At 49.1% G+C, this 27,225-nt stretch overlaps 1 protein-coding gene across 1 annotated transcript; it reads right to left on the bottom strand.

Moving 5' to 3' along the window:
- Nucleotides 1–27,003, bottom strand: PPP2R1A (protein phosphatase 2 scaffold subunit Aalpha). Its single transcript, XM_045847308.1, has 15 exons — nucleotides 26,834–27,003; nucleotides 20,939–21,029; nucleotides 17,190–17,290; nucleotides 12,919–13,151; nucleotides 11,774–11,921; nucleotides 11,500–11,655; nucleotides 9,184–9,298; nucleotides 8,998–9,068; nucleotides 8,420–8,554; nucleotides 5,992–6,165; nucleotides 5,642–5,702; nucleotides 4,751–4,905; nucleotides 2,966–3,108; nucleotides 613–704; nucleotides 1–460 (listed from the first exon to the last, which is right to left on the bottom strand). Exons 1-15 carry the CDS (start codon nucleotides 26,909–26,911, stop codon nucleotides 444–446), a joined length of 1,770 nt encoding a protein of 589 aa, XP_045703264.1. The 5' UTR covers nucleotides 26,912–27,003; the 3' UTR covers nucleotides 1–443.
- Between the last annotated feature and the right edge of the window lie 222 nt (nucleotides 27,004–27,225).

Here is a 27,225-nt window from a genome sequence, read left to right on the forward strand (position 1 = left end):
CTACTTCTAGACCTTTATTTCTCTGTGAAGGGGTGGGAGGGGAGGGGGGAGAATAAAATAAAAACGGCACAGTTGACACACAAAAAAAACCACTGAGGGGGAGGGAGGGAGGTGGAGAAGTAGACTGGGGAGGGGTCCCCATTACAGCAGCAGGAACCAGTGACCTGGGATATTCACCTCTCTCCTCCCTCAGGTGGGAGTAGCCACCCCTTTCTCCCAGGGTCACTGCCCTGTTCCACCTTGTGCTCCCCCAGCCCCTTGGAAGGTAGACAGTGAGAAGTCAGATTCCCAGGCTGGGGAGAAGAGAAACCGTGCTGGGGTGGGGCCTGGGGTCAGACCATGCACAGGGAGTGACAGTCAAAGGCCCCCCGCTGTCTCCCAAAGGAGGGAACTTGGGGCCTGGGGGTGGACACCAGAGGCCGGCGTTGGCTCCTCTTCCAGCATCAGGCGAGAGACAGAACTGGGGGAACAGGAACAGGCGGGAGTCAGAACCACAGCTAGCCCACCCACAACTGCTCCTGTATCTCCTCTGCCAGGAGCTGCTGCTCCCAGGCCTTGGCCCCTCCTTGCACACCACCCTCCCAATGGGTCTCCAAGTTCTCAAAGCCTTACCAGTCAGGGCCTCCTGGGCAAAGTACTTGACGTCCACATCCTGGTCCTGAGTCAGCTTCTCTAGGATGGGCTTTACTTCACTCTGCAGCGTGCTGGAAGGAGAAGGGGGAAGGCCAAAGAAAGGGTGAGCTGGGCAGGGCTGGGAGAACGAGGTGCAGACACAGGCTCACCTGGGAATTAAGAGGTCTCTGGGCCCAGAACAGGTACAGGGAGGTCAAACAATCTAGGCAACAGGAACAGAGAATCACATAACCCACAAGTCTCTGAGGTCAGCTGATGGATGTCTTTCATTTGTTTAACCTGTTTACTGGGGCCTACTGGGGATGGGATGTGAACAAAGGTAAACCCAACACTCTTCATTCTTGTCCATGAGGAGCTTGGGCTAGGAGTGAGACAAAACCAACTGATGGTAAGAAACAGAGGAGAGGCAAGTGCTAAAAGGGAAGTACTTGACCCTCCAGGAGCCCAGGGGAGGCACCTGCTGTCCTGGAAGGGGGCCAGGGAAATCTGTCTGCACAGACAGTCCATTGTGTTGGAAAATGAAGGTATACTTCAGAGAGGAACTAAAAGTGTAAGGTGGTGTCCTGGACCAGATGCAAAGAAAGTCATCAGAGAGGCAGGCATCGTGGGTCCCCTTCCATGGTGACAGACAGCTCCTCTCCTTCCCCATATATTCATTCTCATTTCTATCATCTGGATCCGTTCAATTTTTGAAATTGATATAAATGGAATCACAGGATACATTTCTCCTGGGTCTGGCTTCTCACCCAACAAAATGGTTTGAGAGTCATGAGAGTCAGCTTCATTGTTGAGTACAGCAGTTCCTTTTCACTGTATGAATAAACCACAGTTTACCCACTGTCCTGTTGTTGGGCTCTTGGGTTGTTTCCATTTCAGGGACAATGTGAGTAAAGCTACCACAAACGTTCTTCTGTTAGAAATAAACACTCACTTCTCTAGGATATATACCCAGGAGTGGATGTGTCGGCTCATGGAGTGTACCTTCACTAGATTTCACCAGTTTTCAAAGAGACTGCACCCATCTACAGCCCCGCCTACAACGTACCAACACCAAATGACCAAGCTTTTTATAGTTTAGCCATTCTGGGGTGTGTTTTCACTTGCATTTTCCTGATGACTAGTGATGTTGAGCATCTGATCATATGTTCATTGGCTATGTGGGAATCTCTTTTGTAAGCTCGTCTTTTTTTTCCCCCCACCTCTTTCTTGGGTTTTCTTTGGTGGTGGCAACTTGCAGGACAGTAATTCTGAGTAAGGTGTTCTGTCAGAAATGTGCACTGCAAATATCTCCTCCTGGTCAATGGCTTGCTACCACAGAGTCTCACAGTGTTCTCTAGATGAAGTTCTTTCATTTTACTGAGGGACAACTTATTTTTTTCCTCTGGTGAGCTTTTGTAAAACCTGTGCCTACTGTAAGTCTTGAGGATATTTTCTGATGCTTTCTTCTAAGATCTTTTTTCTCTTGATCTTTATGATTGTTATCTCCAACTTTATGCACTCAGGTGAATGGTTTTCCTCCCACATGCCTATCAAACTGACCCAATCATCTATGGAAAATACCCACTTTCCTCCCCGAACCACAGTGGCACAAGCTGAATACACACAGGTCTGTTTCTGTGCCCTTCATCCTGTCCCACTGGCCATTCGAAAGCTGTGCCAACACCTCACTTTTTAATTACAGCAGTATCATAGTGAGTCTTGGTATCTGGTAGCACAAGTATTCCAACTCTGTTCTTCTTTAGGATCTCCTTGGCTTTTCAGATCTTTGTGTTTCCATGTAAATTCCAGAACCAACCTATCACTGCTGAGATTACAGCAGTATTACTGAATCTGCTGACACTGCCTGAGATTACACTGAACCTCTACAAGAATTTGGGGAACCATCCCATCCAAAAATATTATGTAGGTCTTTTTTGAGTTCTCAAAGCAGTGGTTTTATAGTTTTCACTAGAGGTGTACATATCTTTCATTAACTTTACTCCTGGGCATTTCACGGCTTTGGTGCCCTTATAAATTACACACATACAAAAATATTTGTATTTGTTAATTCTATTTTCTAATGATTTGTTGTTAGTATACAGACCTGCTGCCCTCTTACCCCTTCCCACCCGGTGAGTTAGGCCATGTGAATTCTCATTCTATATCTGAGGAAATTAAAAGAGAGACATTTAAATATTTTAAATGTCTCTCTTGGGAAAAAGAGACCCACTACAATGACACAAAAAGGGAAGAGCAGTGCAGCATCTCAAACTCTAGGCTCTGTCTTCAAAGGTCAAAAATTAAGATGACCAGATTTGCCCTTCCAGCGTTTAAGGGTCAGTACAGGCCTCACCTGTTGTCCAGGATGGGTCCTATCTTCTGCAGGGACTTGGCCACGTTGAAGCGGACGTTGGCAACAGGGTCCCCAGCCATACGTAAGACTGTGGGCAGCATGTGCTTTGTGGTGATGTCCTGCCCACAGACCTCAGACAGCACCTGGGATGAGTGGCAGAGGGGTGATTATCCAAAGTTCATGGCTAACTCCCATTTCCTTCTTCCTCTGACCAGGCCATATCAATGATTACCAGGCCTGAGGATAAAGCTGAGCAATATGAGGACTCTGAGCCCAGAGTTACCCTCCCAGGGCACAATTTATCTTCCTGAAGTTTCCATCTCCCCTAACACCCTCCTAATACTACTATCTCCCAGCCCAGGTAACTCCCAGCCTAGGTGGTCCTGGATCCATCCCCATATTTCCCTTCATCCTCTGGGAATGGGCTTGATTCCTAAACCCCAGACCCCTTCCTTAGTTCAGTGGTCTCCAAGATGAGGCATGGGCATAAATTATCTGAACACTTAGTTATAACTGTTTTTAAATGTTATCCTTTTGCCCTGGCTGATGTGCCTCAGTAGACTGAGTGCCAGCCTGCAAACCAAAAGGTCACAGGTTTGATTCCCAGTCAGGGCACATGCCTGGGTTGTGGGCCAGGTCCCCAGTTGGGGGTGTATGAGAGGCAACCAACTAAAGTTTCCCTCACGCTTCAATGTTTCTCTCCCTCTTTTTCTTGCCCCCCCCCCGAAATAAGTAAAATCTTTTAAAAAAAAAGAACACATTAAAAAAATGTTATCCTTTATTTCTAGCCACATGTATGGTTTATTTGTAAAGACCAGGAAGGAGCACTTGCTCTTATTACTTTACTGTTCTAAGCCCTTTGCATGTACAACCCAGTTATTGTCACAACCTGGTGAAGAAAGTTCTGTGACTGCCAGCACAAATCCTTTCCAGACGAGAAAACTCAAGCACTTAGAAGTGAGCTCTGCTTCCCAAGGTCCGTAGCTAATAAACTCAAGAGCTAGAATTAAAAACTAGGTCTGTGCCCTGGCTACTGTGGCTCAGTTGGTTGGAGCATCAACTCATAAACTGAAAGGCTGTGGGTTCAATCTCCAGTTGGGGCATGAATAAGAGGCAACCAACTGATCAATATTTCTCTCCTTCTCTCTCTCCCTCCCGCCCCCTCTCTCTAAAATCAATAAGCACGTCCTTGGGTGAAGATAAAAAAAAGAATAAAAAATAAAAATTAAGTCTAAGTCCTGCTGGGTAGCTCAGTTGGTTAGAATTTTCTCCCAATACTCCAAGATTGCAGGTTCGATCCCCAGTCAGGGCACATGCAAGACTCAACCAATGAATGCATGAGTAAGTGGAACAAAAAATTGATATTTCTCTGTTTCTCCCTCTTACTCACTTCCTCTCTAAAATCAATAAAAAAAAAATAGGTCTGACACTGTCTAGAGCCTTCACACTTTCCCATTCTATGATAAATAAATATGCATGCCAACGTGTGGGAAAGGATAGGGTGCTCAGAAAGGTTTGGCTATCACTGCTTCAATAGGCCAAGTGCCCCTCCCTTGTCCTGGGTTTCTCACCAGGCAGGTACCCACCCCCAGAGGCCCTGAGATTCTGACTGGGGGAGCCCCAACCTCTGGCCTACAGTTTCCTAGGGTTACATTCCTGCCACCCCAGGTCCCCACCACTTTCCCACTCTAAGCCAAGTGTCTCCCCTGAGGACCCCCCTACCCTCCCTCTCCCAGGCACGCCTAGTTCCTAGGGACAGGCAGGTGGGTAGGTGGGGGTGCTCACATTGATGCAGAAGAGTGTGGTCATGCGGTGCAGGTAGTTGGGATCCCCAGACATGGCCAAGACCTTGGGGATGATAGTAGCATGGGCCCACTCCTTCCCAAACTTCTCCACCAGCTTCTTCAGGTTGCTGGTGGCCGCCTCACGGATGGCATAGACTGCAGGAGAGCAAGGGAGACACAGCAGGGATTCAGGAGGTGAAGGAATGATGTGTGTGAGATCTAACAGCCATGCTCTCTACTGACTCCTGAGCAGCCTGCAGCCCCTAGGTCTCAGGCCACAGGTGACCCAATAGCTCCTCACAAAAGGACTCACTACATACTAAACGTGAGCTTTTCTTTTCATGCAGTATCCTCTCAACAGCCCCAAGACAAAGGTTCCATTACTGGTCTTGTTTTACAGATGGGACAAAGGGCTTTAAGAAGTGATATGCCCAGGCAAAGAATTTAGTGCTTAGTACTTGGAATGGTGCCTGATACAGACAGATGTTAACTTCTGTTTTTTTACCAGTCTTAGTGAAAACAGTGAGCAATGCTCACCATGGCCCTAAAATACTGGGATGAGAACTCCCAGGTTTCATGAAAGAAGTGTGGTAGGTGACTTGCTTAATAAGCTTCAAAAGACAGGAGGTGCGATTCAAACCCAGGCCTGTCTGCTCGGTGGCCTTTGGACTCTCCACTACACTAAGCAGCCCCTACGTGATCTGTTATGTCCCCCTCCAACCCAACACCTCTCCAGGATACCAAAAAGCAAGGGAATTGGTCCACATCTGACAAGCACCTGATGCAAGGAGAATGACTCCAGCCTGCCCACTCTTCGCACTGGCCCCAGCCAACTTGCCACCCATCTTCCTGGAGCCCCATCTCCTCCCCCAGCCCACTGGAGGCAACTCACCATGATCCACAAGCCAAGCCATGCACAAGGAGTTGAGTTTCTCATCAAAAAACTCTACCCCCTGCAGAAGAAAATGAGTTAAGGGATGGAGGAAGTCTGGGTGATTTCCAGCAAATCCCCACACAGATAAACACGTCTCCGCTTCTCCGGAGGGGTTCCTTTCCCTTCTATTTCTAACTGAATTCTATTCATCTTCCAGGGCCCTATTTCCTGTGCCCCTTCCTCCCACTTCCCCGACAGTCCTCACAGCCTGCAGTGCTGGTCACAGCTCCCTCATCTCACTGCACCAACACTAGGCCCTGGCTGTTCCTCCCCCGGCAGTGTGCCTGGCACCCAACCTCCTCACTCACCAGCTGTCCAGCTAACAGGGGCATATACTCAATGATGGCCAGCCGCACTCGCCACTTGGCATCTTCAGCCAGTTCCACAATGGCAGGGAGCAGGGACTGGGAGAGCTGCCGGATACCAATCACCTCATTTACACAGTCCAGGTTGGAGATGATGTTCAGCCGTACCTCTGGGCACTGAAGAGAGAACAGAGGGTTCTGAGAGCATGCACTTCACATGGTGACCCAGAACAGGATGAAAACAGCCCAACAACATCAACTCTGTGTAACAAATATCTCCCAAGGACCTACTACTGCCCAGGCCCAGCTCCCGGCCCTGGGGACACATTAAAGGCACATGAGAAGCAAGCAATGTGGATTATTAAGAGAAGCAGCTTTTCAGCCCTGGCTGGCATAGCTCAGTGGATTGAGCTTGGGCTGCGAACCAAAGCATCACAGGTTCTATTCCCAGTCAGGGCACATGCCTGGGTTGCAGGCCACGGCCCCCAGCAACCACACATTAATGTTTCTCTCTCTCTCTCTTTCTCCCTCCCTTCCCTCTCTAAAAATAAATAAGTAAAATCTTAAAAAAAATTATCTTAAAAAAAAAAGAGAAGCAGCTTTTCAAATCTCATAAATAGTACAAGAAATGTTCAGCTATTTCGAAAGACTTGCAGGACTTGCAGTATAGAAACATGAAACCCTGGAAAATATAAACATGTAATAATCCCACTAGGCTATTTGCTAGCTGGAAACACTTCTGGATATCAAACTGTGACAAAGAAACATTCATCCAGCCCCAAAGGGTGGGTAAGCCTATTCAAGTGCGCACTTGATCTGATCCACAAATGACTTAACACTGTGGGAGCTTATCATGATCACTTCTATTACTTTTATTCTCTCTGCTAGTCCTTGAGCTCCACAAGGAGCACGTCACATTCAGCCTTCTCTCTCTCTAGTACCCAGCATAGTCTGTGGTCCATAGCAGGTGCTCAATACATTGCTGCTGAAAGAATGAACAATGAAATAAAGAAGTATTCTTAAACTGCCTGCTGACTACCAATATTATGAGTACTGATTTACAATACATATATATAGACCCCATCTACCTTCCATAAAGTATGTGAAGCAACTTATAAGACAAGGTACATAAACACAATTAATTCTTGTTCATTGAAGCAGAAGCCCTACCAGGTCCTTGTCCTACATCACATATTCTAGACAGTAGACCCACCCGCTAATCCTTTCTAATGCACATCAAGTAAGAAATGGATCAATGACGAAAGTAAGCAAGTATGTAAGCATGCAGTGCAGTACAGGGTTACTCAGCAGGCTGGCACATTCCAATGGATGGTCTCTAAGCCCCTGGACTATTCTGCCTGGTTAGTCTTTGTTTACCTGGGTGCCTGGAGCCAAGCCAGACAGATTGTGCTAACAACCCAATTTATGCTGGGGGCCTGTGGCCATGAACTCTGAGAGGGTGGGGACACAGTAACCAAGCTGGGGCTCCAGGCTCCATCCCAGGCCGAGGTGAACTTCCCTAGCAGCAGCACTTCTTGACATAACGCCACACAGCATTAGTGGGAAATGTGAGTGCTGTCCATGTGACTCCAGCGGCAGAGGACAACTAGAAGCTAGTGGTCCTGTACCTCCCTGGCTGTGGGACTTCACTCTTTCTTCAACAATAGCCTTGGCATTCCTTCTTAACACCCGCATCTGTTCCAGCTCCTCCATTCACCAGATTTAAGTCCACACTCCTCTGGCTGGGGCCCATGAGCCCCCCAGCCATTGCCCAGCCATTGTTCTCCCTCATGTTCTATACCCCAGGCCAACTAAGCTAGGGATGCTCACATGACTGGCTCTGGTTAATGGGGTACAGGGGTGTGAGTAGGCTGATGGGTGCCCTCTTTTGGGCTTACAGGCCTAAGCCTGCTGCTGTCCAGTGCCTTCTCCCTTCATGCTGGCCAGGAGGTGCTAAAAATCAGAGCAGCCGACTCAGACACAGAAGGCATTGAAGAAGGCAGAGCTAAATGCCCACGTAGGCCCACCCACCTCTGGACTATTGTGAGAGAAACAATTCTCCACCTTATTTAGGCCACTGTATTTTGGGGGCTTAGCTTGTACCACAATAAACATAAACCTGTACTGTCATGGAATCATGGGATCACCCATATGTCTCTCTCCACTGCCAATCTCTCTCTGAGGATCAAGACCTTGTCTATTCTGGCACTTTCAATGCCCAGGAAAAGGACTAGCACAGAGTAAGGGCATGCAAAACAACTGCCCAATAAACAAACAAGTGACTGCACAGGCCATCGAGCCCACATTCACTCATCAGAGATCTGGAAGTCTATTGAGATTCTAGGAGATAACTGGCCAATCTGAGAAAACAGCTGACCCACCACCAGTTGCTTCTGCAAACCTGAATTCAGAGCCTGCCCAGTGCCCTTACCTCATCCTTTAGCTGAGCCAGGAAGAGGGGTAGGAGGTGCTCAATGGTGTTGTCTTTGCCCAGGATGGGAGAGAGGCCCATGATGACTGAGGCCAAAGCTGATTTGACATGTTGGTTGGCGTCGGACACCAGCTCCTGGGAGGAAGAAGAAAGGGGCAGCCACAGGGTTAGTGGTCAAGTACACTCCAGTGCCTATGAAGCCTGAGTCGGGGTCTGCTTTTGCCCTTGTCATTCATGAAGCAGGGACAGCTTAGGTTATAAGGGGAATTATAATTTCCTATATGTCCCACCTGCTTTGAGTTCAATGACCCCTGCTCTGGCAGTCCCCATCTGATCCCAAAGCATTCTGGATGTGGGGACTCAGTGGCCTTTGAGGGGGAAGCATCTCATGTTGAAGCTCAGCTCCTAGCCTCAGATTTTGCCTTCTCTCAGGGTCCCCAACTACTTCAAACCCAAGCCGGCCCAGCCCTACAAAGCTGGGAACTCAGTTTGCATCTGGCTGTCCCTAAAGCCCAATCTCCACCCTTCTTTTTGGCAGGCCCCAGTCTGCTCTATTCCTCCCACTAAATCCCCTTTACCTTGATGCAGGGCAAGATCTGGGTCATGATCACATTCTCCCGACAGTCAGCTGAGAGATTTTCACAGAATTCTGTGGACAAGGGAAGGGAGGAGGGTGCAGTGAGACCTGATATCCTGGTTCTACCCCCACCCACTTGCACCTCCAACTCCCACCCACTTGTGGTGTTCTGGTCGCCAGCACCAACCTTTGACCTTGTGGGAGGCTGCGGCCCTCACCTCGGCCTCACAGTCTTTCATCAGGTTCTGGAAGGCAGGGACCAGGTCTGTCTTGGTGATCTCTGGCCCCACGGCTTTTTGGAGCTGCAAAAAGGGCAGGAGGTAAGGGAAAGTGAGAGTCTGGCAAGCTCTCTGGGCAAATGAGACCAAAATCAAAATTAAAGGTACCAGAATTAGGGGCAAAAGTATGACCCCAAGCATTGCCAAGATCTATTCCTAGCCCAGGGAGTGACCCCAGGCAAGTTTCTGGATCTCTGAGCTAAGGTTTCCTCACTATGTGAGAGAGTTGGGCAGAGCAGGGCAGTGGTTACAAGTATGGCTCTGCAGTCCAACTGCCTGGCTCAAATTTACTTATCAACTGTGTGAACTTGAATGGGTCAGTTAATATCTCTGATCCTATTTCCTCCAAAGTAAAATATAGACCACAAGGATACCTACTGCATAGTGGTGGTGTCTACACGAAAAATAGTAAGAGACTTCCATATGGCTCAGGCTATTTGGGCTGAGTTTTCCGTTACCTGATCCAAAACATTCTGATATAGTGGCTCTCACTGTTTGATTTATGTACTTGTGGTTTTTTTCTTTTCTTTTTTAAAAATTGGTTACCGGAAGCACTTAGGTAATTAAAGGGCAAGAAAGCATGCTAGGCCCTGCCTGTCCTGACACCAGGGTTCTACTGTAAAGCTGGGTCTTGAAGTCCTGGTAGGCAGCAGGGTGGTTCGAAGCTTAGAAGGAAATAAACAAGTAAAGACCTTGGAGGGCCTAATGCTATCCTGGGCAAATGTCACCTCGTATTCATATAACAAATGCACTGTTTAACCACCTAAGATCCCTGCTCTCACAGGGCTGAGCTCTTATGTAACCCCAGTGTGAACCAGGTCATGCTGCCCAGGGGCCAAGACTGGGAAGGAGCCCCTTTCACTGTGGTGCTGAGGCTCTCAGCAGAGCCACAGCAGCACAACCACGTTGTGCTAACATTTTCACAGAGGAAAACAGATGTTCCTGGGAAATGTCATCCTCAGACTCCAAGTCCTTCCAGCAAACACAGGGGAAATATTCATAGAGACCAGGGGCTGCAGGGTGCACTGGCTCTGAGGCCTCTCTGGATGGGCCCTGCCTATCTCTCCACTCCAGCTTCCTCTCTGAAGGGCCCCCAGGGGCCATCCCTGACTGTGCCTGCCTGTGCTTGCTCTCCCCTCCACAGGTCCTTTGCAAGTGTTACCCTTTTTCTAGATCAGTTCCTGCTCCAGCTCTCACCCACTCATGTTCTAGAACAGCTGTCACACCACCTCCTCTCCTTAGCTCATCCATGCCCACGTATGTGTCCGCCCCAGCATCCAGGATACTTGACTACAACATTTATCTCCCTGGATATTCCCCTTAGGCCATCTGCTCCACGACAGATGGGAACGTGCTGAATTCACAGCATTCCAGTGCCCACCAAAGAACTGGTGCTCGACACACATACTAGTGGGATCAAAGCACATGTGAGTGCCGTGGAAAGAGCACTGTCCCGGGATTCAAGAGATGTGGGATTCGTCCCTGTTCTGTCTGCCTGTGGTGTCACTGACTAGTCAAGCATTTGGGCTGCCTGTGCTCCCCACCACCAAGATTCATATGTTGAAGTCTCAACCCCGCAGCATGTCAAAGGTGACTATATTTGAAGACAGGGTCTCTAAAGCATTAAAGTGTACTGAGGTCATTAGGACGGCCCTAAAGCAAAATGACTGCAGTCATTTTAAGGGAAGATTAGGACAAACACATGCACAGATGGACAACCATGTGAAGACACAGGGAGAAGACAGCCATCCACAAGCCACGAAAAAAATCTCAGCAAAACCACCCAGCTGACACCTTAACTTCAGACTTGTAGCCTCCAGAACTGTGAGGAAATGGAGTACACCCAGTGTGTGGTACTTTGCAACAGCAGCCCCAGCAAACCCCAGCGAAAGGGACAGGCTACGTCGTCCCTTTTGTCCAAGAACAGAAAGTTTGATCAGGTCAGGAAGGCACACACACTACTACCCTTCTCTGCTCCTGGTCACCCTCTCCCATAGAACTTGGCCATCAGAGCCCTTCTCAAAATGATGCTTCGAGGTACCACTACCAAGCAACCAGGTCGGTGTGTGAAGTGAGGTCCAATGGGATGATCAGAGACCACACTGCTCACACACCTGACGATGTCACCACAATGAACTTTAGTTGCTGCTACGCATGTCACTCCTTTGCATCTAAGGGCCTCATTTTGCCTATATGTGAGACGCTGTTAATAGTCCCTCACTTACCTCTGTGAACTTGTCAGCCACCATGTATCGGACGCGCCAGGACTTGTCCTCAGCAGCCTGGCGCAGGGTGGGCATCACCAGGGCCTCCAGATCCTCCTGGGGCAGGAGCTGGGCAATGTTCACACACGCCTCCACCGCCAGCAGCCGCACCGAGTCCTAGGAGAGGATGTGGGCAGAGAGAGGGCAGCAGAGGCCCCGTTAGCACTGGAATTCTCTTTTGGATGCAGGGCCTGCCAGAGGGAGGGGTTGGGGAGGTCCAGACAGCAGAACCCACCTGCTCGTCAGAGGCCAGGTTGGAAAACATGGGGATGATCTCACTCTTGACGTTGTCCAGCTCCAGCACCTTGGCAAACTCTCCCAGCTTGGAGGCTGCGGCCCGCCGCACCATGGGGGTATCATCTGAGCACAGGTTCCGGAAGTACCTGGGGGTCAGGATGGGGCTTAGGAGAAGGAATCCTGGGATCTCAAGGCAGCAGGCAACATGGCAGAGAGGAGCAAGCAGACTGTAGTCACAAAGGTCCTGACTTTGTCCTCTCCATCTTCCCTGCCCTATATAATGGACAGATAGGGACAGTACCTATCCAAACAGGCTCATCATGAGGCTTAAACAAATTCACATGTGTGAGCACATAGCAGCCTGTCTGCACATAAGTCTGTAGAGAAACGTAGGTGCTGATTATGTTATAATGACCACATAAAATTGTGTAGCTGAGATGCTGGTCTGGAGCAACTCAAAGATTTTACTTTTCGGCAGTGACCTATTCTGTTGGAGACACAGTAGGCTGAAAGCAGATCTCTAAGCACATGTGGGCAGCTGTCCAGTTGTACTCTGGGTGAGTAAGGGCTCAGGGCCTAGGCTTACTGCTCAAAAGTCTGTGGGCTTGGTGGGTACACACAAGTCCAGAGGGAGGAGAAAAAACACATTAATGGAAATTGCCATCCAATTAAAACCATTTTCATTCATTCTTCAGGGAGGCAAGTCTTGCATACAAGGAATTCCCTGAGGTATCAGGCCCAGGGGGAGGAGTGTGGAGGAGGCTGAACCAAGAAACAGTGCATCTACCAAGGGGTCTGAACCTGGGGGAGGACTAAGATAGCACCACACATCACCTATTACGTACTTTTATGTGCCACATTCTGTTCTAAGCACTTCATCTGCGGTAATTCTTTTAAATCCTCCCAAGAACCAATGGTTCAGAAGGAAGTGTCATTTCCATTCATAAACAAGCAAGAGGCAGTGTCTGGGTTGGAGGCCAGGCCTTTGGTGACAGCTTCTCCGAAGAGTGGGAAGGGAGCTGGGGGGTGAGAGAGCTCAGGGGTGTTTGGGACCTGGGGAGTCCTAAATAGGCTGGGGCTTGAGAGAAGAGGACCAGGCTGAGGGGGAGGCTGAGCTTCTCAGGGGCCATGGCCAGGACTCACTGTCGAAGTTCCGCCTTCACGGCACTGGATACACGGGGATAGCAGACAGAGAAGAGGCCACAGGCCGAGGTGCGGGAGGTGAACCAGTCGCCGCCCGCCAGCCGCTTCACCAGTGGCACGAAGTGAGCCTCCAGATCAGATGGCGAATGCTCGTGTGAGATGGCCCGCAAGGACTCCACTGCTTTGTCCCGCACCACTGTCTCCTCCACTGTGGCCAGCGACTCCAGGGGTGGCTATGGCACAGAGCATGATGTCACAGAATGGCTCCCTCCCCACCACCCCTGGCCCTGGAGCCCTAACCCTCATGGGTTCATTTTCTCCAGAAACCTTCTGTAATCACCCCATCCCTGCCTTCAACCAGCGTGTCTTCTCTGAAGAACCACAACAAGCCTCGTTTAGAGGTCCTTAAGGGAGCTTCAGCGAGGTGGGTCTAGGAACCTCAAAATGGTAATATCACTTTCTTTTTCCTTAAAAAAAAAAAATCTTTGGAATATCAAGGTAACACCCCCCTGCTTTTTTAGATTTTATTTATTTATTTTTAGAGAGAGGGGGAAAAGAGGGTTAGAGAGAGGGAGAGAAAGAGAAACATCAATGTGCAAGAGATACAATGATGGGTTGCCTCTCACACATCCCCAACAGGGGACCTGGTCCACAACCCAGGCACATGCCCCAACCAGGAACTGAACTGGTGACCTTTTGGTTCACAGGTCAGCACTCAATCCACTGAGCTACACCAGCCAGGGAGATTCATGTCACTTTCTGAGGAGAGGGCCACAATTGTCACTAGCTTCACACTCCAGGCTCTAAACCAGGTCACCTGACTCCAGGGTCTCCAAGGGCTGAAAGCACAGCTGTGGTTTCTGACAGGCGACTGCATCAGGAGCTCGCATTAGCAGGGGACCCCAGGGCTTGGGACTGCTCAATGGTTTGTTAGTGTGAGGCCTGGAGGGACACTTGATTAGCTCACCTCTGTGTCCCCAGAGTATAGCAGAGATCCTAGCACAGGGCAGGAACTCAGTAAGCACTGATCTAAGGAAGGAAGACTCTATCACTCTATGCTGTTCAAATAAAGGTGTGGAGGTCTGAAGTCCAGTATGGTCTGACAGATACAAGAAAAGAAGGCAGGAAGAAATCACAAAGGAAAATGCTGCCAGGGCCCAGACAGATACCAGAATGAAGCAGTAAGGAAAGGCGACAGGTGGGGACAACAGAGAGAGACAGAAACCATGGCATGCAGCCCGGGGAGGAAAGCTGCTTCCCACCATCAACCATCCCTGAGGAGGGTGGGGGGATGACATAGCTGGTAAAAGCCAATCTGGTTTTCCAAGAGTGGTCAAAGGGCCAGGTTTTAAGTGTAAAACAAATCTTATTTAACCTGTGCTACATCACGGATGGACCTTGAAGACATGCTAAATGAAATCAGCCAGTCAGGATTCCCATAGATGCAGAAGGTAGAATGGTGGTTTCTGAGGGCAGGGGGCGTTACTGGTCAATGACTATAGTTTCACTCTGGGAAGGTAAGATGCAGAGACGGATGGTGGGGATGGCTCCTCCATCATGTGAGTGTACATAGCACTGTACACTTAAAAATGAATAAAACGGTAAAAATATATGTATATTTTACCAAAATAAAACATTTTAAAACAAATTAAATAATTAAGTTTTTAAAAATCTCATTTACAAAAGGTTGGCAATGATTCAAGAGGAAAATGTAATGCTGTGCCAGCCCGAGGCCCCCCAGGGTGAGCCTTTGTCATAGGTCCTGCTAACTCTCCCAGGGTTTTGGGTTCAGGAACAGCTCACAGGGGTGCTGCAGTGGGAGGGTGATGTCTCTGGGCTACTGCAGGTACTGGCACTCAGTCAGCGTTTACTAAGTGACTGGAATTCGAACTTACACAACCTGTTATGGTCAGAGAGGCCTGGGGACCAAGGCTGGGCAGTAGTTAGCTATGGGTCTGTGCACCAGAGATTACCACAGGGGCAGGCTCTTGCAGTGTGGTGCCAGGATGGCCCACACCAGGGTCACCCAGGAGGTACCCCCAGCACACACCTGAAGAATCAGAGTCTAAGGTGGAGCACAGGAAGGTACACACTCAGGAAATGCCAAATGAGGACCCACTGTGATGGGGCCTGTGTGTGAATAATAGAGGGCAGGGTTCCCAAACTGAGACCAAGCCAGGAGGGAGAGGGAGGGGAGAAAATCCTAAAATCATCTGTTGCCTCAAGAAGAGAGGGTCCAGACTCTCAAAGGGATCCACCATTCCAAAAAGGTTAGGAGCTGTGCATATAGGAACAATCCTGATGCCATGGCTGCATGGGTACCTGGGAAATTAATTCCATTTTACTACCACCGAGATGGAGGGCTGGGTTGGGTCAGGCGCCCTTCTGGGTTCCCACAGCTCACAGTCCTTGATCATATGTATGGGATAAACAAACTGCACAATAGCTGTTTTCCATTTCTCATAACTTGTCAAAATCCAGGTTAACAGCCTCCTCCTCCAGGAGGCCTTCCATACCCACCCCCATCTCATCTAAACTGGGTTAGGTGCTTCCTCTGGGTTCTAAGTAAAGGCCCCAGCTTCCCTCTTTCCCAGCTCTGAGCAGCCTTTGAAGCACCCAGGAGCCCTCTGAGGATGGTACAGAGGAGAGGTAGTGATTAAGAGGCAGCAACCTGGGTTCAAATCCTGAATGCCTCTTTCCTGCTCAGGTAATTCACTTAAACCGGCAGTGCCTCAGCTTCCCATCTGTGAACTGGGGCGTTTCTCACAGGGTCACTGTGAGATGTGATGGGTTACTATGCCTCGGGCACTTGGCACATATGCCACACCGAGCACTGAATGAGTGTCAGCCACTCTGACCTAACTCCTATCTAGATTCCCAGCACTGCCAGGCCCAGAGGGCCTCAGGGTGTCTGTGCTGGCCAGTACCAGAGGTCACACATGACTGCTCCCCAGAAAGAAGCGTGGGAAAACTGGGGTTCACCTCACTGAGAATGCTCTGTGGGCAGACTCTGTCCTGACTGGGGAAGGACCCCTGGGTGCCAGTGCTGGCTCCCAGCAAGCCTGAGTCTTACCCTACCTATGAGCTCTGGAGTTCTTAGCAGCATTTTCTGCTCAAGTCCTCTGAGAAGCTACTGAAAGCTGTGAATTCTCTCAGATGACAAAGGCCAGTGGCTGCAGAGAGTTCCATAGAGTTCAAGGGCCCCTTTCAGGCCAGTCCCTGGGCCTCCCGTTCCTCTTGTTTCACAGCCCTATTCTACGAGAAATGTAAACGAACTCATTCATATATAGTTTCCTGTGTACATACAAACGTATTATACACATACACACAGGTGAAAGCTCATATACCACCAATGAATGGCAATTAGCAAATTCCCTTAGACTAATGCTGTTTGGGACAAAAGAAATCACCACATTTGCTGAAATCCAAGATGCTTCTCATACCACTAAAAGGAACAATGGCTGCTGATGATAACTGCAGGACACCATCAAGTGCAGAGGCCAAAGTCTGAAATGTGTCTTTAGAAACCATGAAATACAGAATGACTGGGGAAAACGCGAACGCTCAGGGGTCTGGGGAACAGAGAAAACCATGGCCTGGGCCAGCTCTAAGGTGCTTTCTTCCCAGATCACAGGACTGGAGACCTCTCTCCTCCTCTCCCAGACAGCAGTTCCTGTTAGCATCTGATGCATGTCTATGTCCCTGGTCATCACAAGTGCAGGGCCAGACAGGCAGGCAGTGGGCAGGGGCCTGAGGGAGAGTCCAACGGACACACCTGGAATCCTAGCTCTGCCACTTACTAGCCATTCGATCTTGGACAAAATGCTCAACCTCTCGGTGCTCCAGTGGTTCACCTATAAAAAGGGAACCCTCCCTACCCCAACGGTGGACATGTCCACATAACACACGCACTCATGACAACAGCAGCTAACACTTGTTAAGAGTTACTCTGTGCCTAAAGGCTTCTTCTTTTTCTAAAAGATTTTATTTATTAAGGGCTTCTTAAGTCAATTATAAAGATAGATGTTAATGAGTTCCATTTAGAGATGAGCAAAGAACAGAACAGAAGGGTTAAGTAATTTTTACAAGTCACATAGTAAACCAGTGGGAGAAGCCAGCCTGATTCTAACGCAAAGCTCTGACTTACTGGATTAAAGTGAATGTCCAAGGCCCATGTGTTCTGAGGAGATGACCTCCTGGTGCCTCAGACATTGTCCCCTCCTTGACTCCCAAGGGGAGGGCAAAGGTACTTCCCCACCTTCCAGACTCACCAGCAGGCAGTGCACGTACTCGGGGCCTCCCACCAGGGTGGTGAAGGTTCCCAGCTGCTCCGCCAGGGCCAAGAGGACCTCATCCTCATCATAGATAGTATCTGTGGGACCAAGACAGACTCTGTTCCAGTCGCACCCAAAATCTAACCCCGGCCTCTCAGAGATCTAAGCTGGAACAAGCAGCCTCACTCTGCGTCCTCAAACTGTGGGCACTGACAACCCCCACACTGCCCAGGACTGGCAAAGAGATCAAGGCACAGGCCTGGGTCGAATGACAGAGCACCCAAGTACTACTTCTGCCCCTGACAAGGTATAGGACACAGGGTGAGTAAGACCACCTCTGAGTCTTTTTTGCACCTGTAAAATGGTACTCCTCGCCTCCACCTCTCAACAAGGGTTAGGGAGGAGCAAAGGGTCCATGTGAGTAAGAGCAGAGCCAGTGAAGGAAGCTTTTGGCTCAGTCCAGCTTTCATCCTCAGCACAATCTCTCTGCAGGAACCTCTTTCCCTTTGGTCTGAGAATTTCTTCTTCATCCTTCGAGACTTGGTTCAGCTACAGATTTTCGCCAAGAGTTCCTGACCAAATCAGACAGGTCCCTTCTCTAGGCTCCCCCCACTCATACCACCTTTATCAGAGTCCCTTGTCATAGGAGTCCAGGCTGGCTCCTCTCTGTGTCCCAGTTCCTACCAGAGAACAGCACAGTGGGAGGCCAATCGGGTTTGCTGAAATAACTACATGACAGCGTGAAGAATGCTCTGTCCTGATGCTGAACCCTGATGCTGAAGACCTTTCCCTCCAGCTCCATCCAGTCTTCCCTGAGGTGGTGGAACTGCTGACCTCCACGACAGAAGATGCTAACATCCCCTAGCACCAAAACTTCCTGAGTTGAAGTCAGACTTATGGCAATCCAGCCAGACTACATTTCCCAGGCTCCCTTCCCCTACAGCTAGCATGGCCACATGACTAAGCTCTGGCCAATGGGTTGGGGAGTGGAAGTGGCAGGTTTGAGCTCTGGGTCACCTCCTTACCACAGCCCTCTCATAATGTCATCACCATTGCCCCAATCTTGTAGCCACCAGCTACTCCTCTTTTCTGATGTTGAAATGTCAGGGTCTAAAGGCAGATATCAAGCTACTTCCCTCTGTCTCAGGCAACCTACACTCAAAGTTCTTTGCCACAAAACCACAAGGTGTGTTCAAGGCAAACCTGGGATTTCAGAGCATATTTTTCATTAATGTTTACCTGAGTACAAGACTTTAAATGGCAGGTTACTAAGCAGCCTGATGACAGACACACAGGTGACTTGACTCACCTTGGAGCTCCCCAATGTCTCACAAATTATGGCCAAAAATTACCACAGCACTGGTCTCTCTAACACAGTGGGGACATTATGTGGTAATTTCCCCTCATAATGCCAATTCTGAACCTTCTGTAGGTGGAAGCTTAGAGAAGGCTTTTAGCTTGTTCTGTTTGAAACAATATCAGCTTAGTATATCTGCCATTTACTATTTTGAACACTTTCTGATTTCTTAAAGCCTGAAGTAAAGAAAATCTGTTATCACCTGGGACTACAGCAGCCCAAAGAAAACTTTCTCTTAAAGAAGTGGCTCCTCTTCAAGCTATGGTTCCCATACTACTCTGTCCCCTACCGTCCCTTCACTTGGATTATTAGTATTATATGGGATTCTATAATATAATAAAGATAACACATACATTACACTCCCTGAATCTTCACAATGGCCCTAATTTAGATTACATGAGTATTCATTCCCCTTTTACCGGTGAGGCAACAAAGCCCACTGAGGCCGACAGAACCCAGCAGTCTAGCCCTGAGGTCTCTGCTGTTAGCTGCTGTGTCCCAAGGTGACATCTTGCCTCTGACCTCCTTTCACCCATCCCACTCTCAATACAATTCTGCCTTGCCCATAGGTTTATTTTTCTACATCTCATGCTCCCAACCTCTACCATCTATCTACAATGGCTGCCCTGCCTTCATCTACTGGATTAAACCCAAACTGTCACCTGGTAACCCAAGGCCTGCAAAATCCAACCCACCATCAACCCCCTGCCCCTGCCCCTCTCCCTGATGAATCACCAGGTTCCAGCCTGCCTCCATTTGCAGTTTCTTCTCGCTGATTTTCCTGCCTGGGCTGCCTCCCCACCACCTCACTACAGAATTTGCCACCGGCATGGCACTGAGTGTTTTCTCCAGACCAGGCTCTGAGTGGAGCACTTTATCCTTCCACTGACCCTTTGAGTTAGGTCTGACTCTTACAGATGAGGGAACTAAGGCAGACAGGTGGAGTGGCTCACCCAGGTTTGCCAAGCAGGTTGGAGATTGGTGGCACCACTGGGTGTCAATCCCAGGTTCCTCCAACTTTTTCTTTCTCTACAACTTTTTAACTATTTTTTTACACTTTGCGTCACACACCTTGTCCCTCACTGCCTCAGAAGTTATCCCTGACTTAGCATTTGAAAGCTTTCAGGTCTCTCCAACAGCTCAGCAGTGGAAGCAAGCTGTTTTGGGGCCATCTGCTCAATGTCACATGTGCAGATGCCGACTCCTCACATGGCATTCAGAGGCAGATACACCTCTGCCCCTGAGTCATAGCTGAGTCACTGTGGGCAAGTCCCTGTACCTCTTCAGACCTTACTTTCTCATCTGTCAAATGAGGAAGGAGCACAAGCTCCGTCCCCTTCTTCCCCAGGACTGTCACTAGGTCCAAGAGAAAGGATTGGATGCAGGAAAGCTCATTAGTAACAAGGCTCTGTGTGACTCTGAGGCCTTCACTGCAATTTTAATTCGTATAAAGTTGTAATGAGAATAATGGGAAGAGAGAATTTACTAGTAATTGGCATCAGACATTGCCCTAAGTGCTGTACCTCAATCTTCACAGATAGGAGTGCTCAGAACAGGCTACTTGTTTACAGTTAAGCAGCACTTACCACATGCTGGGCACCGTTATAGCACTTCACATGTCATCTTAGTTTTCCTGTCAAGTTATACAATTATGCCCACTTCACACATGAAGAACTGGAAGCAGGCAGATATGAAATACCTCGTCTGAAGTCACACAGCTAGGAAGTAGTAGAGCTTGGATTTGAACCCAGGTAGTAGGGACCTGAAGACATTAACCAAAGCTGTGAGTTTGGAGCCAGCATGACTAGGCAATATCCTCTCTGAGTCACTTCCTAACAGTATGACTTGAGGAAATAAATTACTTCATATTTTCTTGCCTCAGTTTCCTCATCCAAAAAATGGGGGCAGCCTTACCAACCTTAGGAATTGCTGTGGGATTAATTTGGATAATGATGGCGACTTACTTACTGAGCACAGTCACCAGTCTGAGCAACAGGCAATGAACTCACTCCTCACAAGAAAGGGTTTAGCACAGTGCCTGGCACACAGTTAAGTATTGGTGATTATTATTATATATGCTCACCCCATTTTACATATAAAACTATACAGAGAGTGAAGTAGTCTAAGTCACCAGCTTCTAATGGCTGGAGTACAACTCATACTTGCCTCCACCTGCCTCCAGGCTCCTGTCCCCAATCCCTGCTCCTAACTTCCCAGATCATTTCCACAGAGGACTACACTTCTCTCCAGAGTCCCTGCCCACCCATGATGCCTAGCACAGGACGGACACTTACAAATGATCGTTAAATCCACGGTGAGGTCCCTTATCCAGCAGGCACCACCCTAATAGTCCCCACTCCACCCAGGCCCCAGGACTGCACCTCATTACCTGTAAGGAAGGGCAGAAGCTCACTGCGGGTCCTTTCCACACCGAGGGCCAAGGCAATGGTGGACAGCTTCTTGATGCTGTTGAGGCGAAGCTAATGAGAACAAGAAAAGGAGGGGGAAACATGAGCAAGCCCAGACTCAAGGAGTCTGACAGCACCCAGAACTAAGTATGTGTGAAGATATCAAATAACTTGGTGAACACCAACCATGCCACTGTGACCTTGAGTCATTAAGTTATCATGGGGGCAACAGCCTCAGCAAAGCCTTTTTTGGGTCTTACTGGGCTGACACTTGTGCAGTGGCGCTCTCCAAGATCATTCTGTGGAAAACCATACCTACCTCTCCCCAACTCCCTACACATGCCCTCGCCCCCCCCCCCCCGCACTGTGGGACACACTACACATCACACTCTAACAGCAGCAGCCACGTCACAGAGTACTTCCTCTGTGCCGGCCCTGGTACTAGTCCTTCAATGTTCTGTATGTTTGAAGTCTTCTATAATAAAACTTCAGGGAAAGCAGTGACTTAGCTGCCTATCTCTTTCCTTTTTGTCACCTTCAAGCTGGGTCTCTGGGTTCTTCTGACACATGGGCTATGGGGAAATGTACACCTGGGCCAGAGCCATAACAGGCAAGCAGCTGCCCTGAGGACAGTGAGATGTGGCAGAGAATATCATCGTGATGATGCCAGAACAATAGCAGCTAACGTTTAGAGGATGTTTACCATGTGCTTGGCAACATTCAAGGGCTCAACATGGATAATGAACATATTCAATCCTTCAACTCTGCTCTGAGGTAGATATTGTTACTGGAATCCTCCCTTTACAGGCAAGGATGCTAAGGCACATAGAAGGTCACTTGCTAGAAAGTAGAAGAGCCAGGACCAGAAGCCAGTGCCCTGACCCTTAATCTGAACATCATGCTGTCACTTAGGGAAGACGCCCAAGGGGTGGACCCATGAGAATCAGGTCATCTCTGCCTTGGTGGAAAGCCTACCCTGCCACGGGCATCCTTGGAGATTCTGGGTTGGGTATTGTTAAGAGTATCTGCTGGGCCCTGGCTGGTGTGGCTCAGCAGACTGAGCATGGGCCTGTGAACCAAGGGTCACCAGTTGGATTCCCAGTCAGGGTACATGCCTGGGTTGTGGGCCAGGTCCCCAGTAGGGGGTATGTGAAAGGCAACCACACATTGATGTTTCTCTCCCTTTCTTTCTCCTTTCCCTCCCCTCTGTCTAAAAATAAATAAATAAAATCTTTTGTTAAAGAAGTATCTGCTGGTTTCTTCAGTAGACAGCACTATAAAGGCTTATGAAAGGCAGCATAGGGTAGTGCTTTGGAGCCGCACTGCCTGTGTTCAAGGCTAAGAAGCTGCTTTACATATTAGCTGTGGGATCTGGGGCCATACTTTGCACCTTTCCAAGCCTCAATTTTCTTATCTGTGAAATGCAATTATAATATCTACTCTCGGAAGGTTACTGTGAGTACCAAGTGACACAATACTGGGAATACCCTAGCATCAGAGGTAGATCAATAATGGCAGTACAACCACCTCACCCTGCTGACAGGGTCCTGGTGTTGTTTCGGTACCAAAAAGTGCACAAGGCGGCTGGGTAGCTGTTCACCAAGGTCTCTTTCCCCCCTCCCACAGTGAAAGAATAAAGAAAGCAAATATATCCATGGCATTTACTATATGCCAGGCACTGTTCTTGATATGTTCATGTTTTAACTTATTTGATCCTTATACCAATCTCATAAGGTAAATACAGGATCACCTCACAGCAGAGAAAGGAAAGGCTAAGGGAGGTGAAGAAACTTCATGCACTTGTAGGTGCCAGGAGCGGGATCTGAACTCCAGCCAGCTAGCTCTTAACCTGTAACCACCAACAACCTGCATTTGTGTTTTTATTGGGAGGTGGGGGGAAGGGGGTCCATGGACCTCTTTATCAGGTCTAATAGCGACCACAATTTTGAAACAGAAATGAGCACCAACAGCACTATAAGTATCTGCAATGGCTGAAATGAGAAAGGAACAGTCATGATTTCCATTGGTGACAGAGTCACAGGTTTTACTAAGGCTACTTACAATATGCTCTTGTGATACTAGAGTTCATAATAGAAGGGGAAGTTAAATTTGATTTAAAGGTTAGAGAAAATAAAGATGTTATTATTCTCATCCAAATTCACGGACCTGCCCTAAAATATAGATGGACCTCAGGTTAAGAGCTGCATTGGCTAACTGTTGCTCCTTAACCCTTGGTTTTCAGCTGTGCACATGACCCCTACCCCACCAAGAAAAGACATTTCCTAATCATTTTTTCATCTGGATTTTACCATGAGTCTAATGTGTGGTCAATGAAATCTAAGTGGGAATGCTGTGTGTGACTTCTAGGGAGTGTCCTTATGAGGACAGCGGGTGAGGTCAGGTCATAGCTTTTTCCTCTCCTGTCTGGAATGGGGCTATGATGTCTGAGGCTTGAGCGGCCATCATGGGACCTTGAGGTAACCTGGGGGATAAGGAGGACAGATGGACAACAGGCAAGCAGGGGACCCTAACACCACAAAGTGCCACATAAACTTTTACTACCACCGGATTTTCTGATCTTGAGTCAGAAATAAACTTCAAGCTCATTTATTTAGAGTTTTCCTATTACAGCTAAACCTAATCCCAACCAACAGCACATGACCTAGTTCTGGACAGAGACACAAGAGCAAGTCAGCTGAAGAGCTCCCAGGGAAGATTTTCCTCCTTGGCAAAAGGACAATGAAAACCTCTGTCCTAGAACAGCCCCTGCTTCTAGCAAAGACTTAATGAGAGCCAATGAGGCAGCAAGCTTGTGACCACAGGAAGCAGGTGAAAAGGGCACAATCTGACCCAAATTCTATAATTCTTGTTCGTAATAAAGAGAAAATGAGCCCTTCACTTCTTTAAACAACTACTTGTTGGATCCTCTGTAACATTTCTGATAGAACAGCTATTAATATCAGTAAGAAATCATCCCATGTAAAGACTGCTTACTATGTATAAAGCTCAAGACTTTACATATGTTCTCTCTTGTGATTCTTTTTTTAAAAAATTTTTATTTATTTTTAGAGAGAGGGGAAGAGGAAGAGAAAGAGGGAGAGATTCACTGATATGTGAAAGATACATCCATTGGTTGCCTCTTACACACCCCCAACTGGGGACCCAGCCTGCAACCCAGGCATGTGCCTTGACTGGAAATCAAACTGGTGACCCTTGGGTTCACAGGCCAGCACTCAATCCACAGAGCCACAGCAGCCAGGGCTCTTGTAAATCTTGTAACAAACCCATGAGGCAGATACCACCTTTGTGTTTATTTTACAGACACGGAAACTAAGGCACTGAGAGTGAAATGCAGGTCACCCAGTGAATTCGTGATGGGGCCTGGAACTTGAACCCATGTTCCTTAGCACCATCCAACCAACTTCTTTTTTGGTTTATACTCTCAGATGGCAACCTTATTTCTAAGTTCTGCTTCACCAAATCCCCAGGCACTGTACAAAAAGGGGTCGGAGCCTGTCACATCCTATTTCTAAGATGTGGACACAGGTATGTTTCCACAAAGTCTTAAATAGTACCCTGGCCAAGTATGTCTTCTACCTTTTCTTCCACTTCACAAGAAAATCAAGGCCCAGAAGGGTTGAGTAACTCGTAGCATGGCCAGACCCTGGTCTACCTTCTCCCGTGGCACTGACTCCTATGCCTCACCTCCAGTCCTAGAATTTCCTTTGGGGATGGAGCAAGGGGCCAAAAGCCAAGAAATACAGGCAGCCTCTGGAAGCTGAAAAATGCAAGGAGACAGATTCTCCCCTGGAGACTCCACAAGGGAAGCAGTCCTGCCAACACCTTGATTTTAGCCCAGTGAGATCCCTGGGAGACTTGTGACTCTCAATCTCATCACTGTGGACATTTTGGGCAGATAATTCATTGACGTGGGGCCTGTCCTGTGAATTGCAGGAAATTTTGCAGCTCTCCTGACCTCTATGAACTAGATACCAGTTAACACCTCAGTTTTGACAACCCACAATGTCTCCAGACATTATCAAATAAATGTCTCCTGGTGGGCAAAATTGCCATTACCTGCCTGCTCTTTCTTCCTGGAAGGCGCTTCCCCAGCTTCCTCCAGGGACTAGGTCCTTCTGGTCCCATTTTAAACTCTGCATCCTTAGAGATCCCTTCCCTGACTGGCCCACCTCATGCCTGCTGTATGCTCTGCCCAGACAGCCTCCTGGCTCCTACTCTTGCTGCTTCCTTTAAGTCTTTGTTCCAACATCACCTTCTTGACAAGGCTTTCCTTGAACACTCTTGAAAACTTCACCCCCCCACCTCTCTTCATTTTTCTTCTTAGCACTATCCCCATCTAACAGACAACACATTTTATTGACTGTCTTGCTTATGGTCTGTTTCCCCTCACCACAAGGTAAGCTCGTCAGGGGTTTCTGTCTGGTTCTCTGCTGTGCATCTGTGCCCCACACAGAGTACAGGCCCCCACAAATATTTACTGGGTTACTATCACAACATCCTGCCGTTTCCTTCCCTCAGCATCTCACACAAGTTACTCAAGTATTCAGCTCTGTTTCACATCTGTCTCTTATATAACCACTGATGTCACCACTATATCAACAGTGTACCTGACACGTGGCAGGTATTCAGTGAACAAATGAGTTCATACAGCAGCCCTATGAACTAGATAATTACCTCCACTGGAGAGAAGAGGAAAGCTCCCTGAGCCACTGAAGGCTCAGTGAGCTGAAGTAACCTGCCCGTGTCAATCAGCAAGTGTAAGAGCTGGCCATACAGCCGCAGCCTGTGTCACTCCAGAACCAGCAATGTACCCGACTCCAGAACCAGCAAGGTACCCGGCCGGAACCTCAGTGGCTGGGCCCAGGGCGACCGGCTGTCTTTTATAAACAGGGAAATGGAGGCCCAAAGGGCGGATGGGACCTCTTCAGCTACATCTCCCGATAATCAGAGCTAACATTTATTGGGCTCTTACAAGAGGCCACACACCGTTCTATGACACTTGTATTATTAACTCATTCAGTCCCTCACCACTCCCCAAAGAGGCCGCGACTATTACTATTAGCCCACATTTCGTGGAAAGCAGAGGTCCAGAGCATTGAAGTAATCTGCCCAAGATCACGCGGCGGGTGGCAGGTGAAACTGGGTGGGCAAACCGTGGAGCCTAACTCTTCTCAATCCCACGCCAGCCGGGCTCAGGGACCTGAGCCTTGCCCATCCCACTCACCAGAATGTCAGCCGGTTTAGTCAAGCACCCGCAACCGGGACAATGGGAGGGTCCCAGAAGCTGGGCGGGGCTCCACCTCTCAACTCTCCTAAATTTAGCAAGATCTCCCGAACCAGAAGGGAGGGCAGGTATTGGGAAGGCAGCTTTCACCTCTCAATTCACCTTCCCATTTCGGGAATTGACCCCGCGGCGATGAGGCTTAGTATCCGAAACCCAGAAAAAGAGAAAAATCCCACTCGGGTTCGACCAATCAGGCGGCCCCTCCCCCACTCGCATCTAACCCCAAGGGCCCATTCAGAGGCCGCTGCCAATCGCCGATCCCTCCCCTCTCTCGAACCCTGGCTGCCGACTTTCCGTCCCGCCTCGGCCTTCCAGGCCCCGAACCGCCCGCGCGCACTGGGCAGGCCCGGGGACCCTCGAGGTTCGCCCTCGCTCCCGCCCTCCGCTGGGCCGACACCCAATCCAGGGCGCGGTCTCCTCGAGTCCAGAGATCCGGAGAGAAGAGAGCTGGACGCTGATTGGCCGCCACCCCTTCCGCCACTCCCAGGGAACACCGAGCCTTCACCGCGAGGGCCACCAGTGCTCCCGGTCCCCTTTCCCTCCTTCCCAAAGACCCCCGTGGTCTCCGGACCTGAACATCCTCGTTGCGGAGCTCGTCTATGAGCACCGCGATAGGGTAGAGGGAGTCGTCGCCGTCGGCCGCCGCCATCTTAGTTCCGGCCCGGTTTCTGTCAGACTGCGGCCCGCGCCCTGCTGATTTCGGGCTGGGGAGGGCACAGCCCGGAGAAGGAAAAGGCGATCGTGGGGACACCCGAGCCACTTTACAGGGGCTGCCCCTCGGTTATTGGCCGCCCTACGTGGGACGAGCCCGCATTTGTTTGGTCCGGACTAATAAAGTCCCGCCCACTAGCCCATTTGCTATTGGTCGGAGGACAGCGGTGAGGCCTGCGGCGGCCAAGGTGGGGACGGTGGGTAGAAAATGGAAGTACGTTGTAGCTCAGAAATCCACATTACACCCGCCTA

Source organism: Phyllostomus hastatus, unplaced genomic scaffold (genome assembly GCF_019186645.2).
Source record: "Phyllostomus hastatus isolate PE091 unplaced genomic scaffold, TTU_PhHast_1.1 phas_contig_549, whole genome shotgun sequence".
Classification (NCBI taxonomy): domain Eukaryota; kingdom Metazoa; phylum Chordata; class Mammalia; order Chiroptera; family Phyllostomidae; genus Phyllostomus; species Phyllostomus hastatus.

Bases quoted from the DNA above. Each gene is read 5' to 3' on its own strand.
- PPP2R1A (XM_045847308.1), bottom strand. From the start codon at position 26,911: ATGGCGGCGGCCGACGGCGACGACTCCCTCTACCCTATCGCGGTGCTC. The intron at 21,030-26,833 runs GTCCGGAGACCA...TGTTCTCATTAG, and splicing joins TCCGCAACGAGGATGTTCAG to CTTCGCCTCAACAGCATCAA. The intron at 8,555-8,997 runs GTAAAGGGGATT...TCTTCCTCCCAG, and splicing joins AGATCTTGCCCTGCATCAAG to GAGCTGGTGTCCGACGCCAA.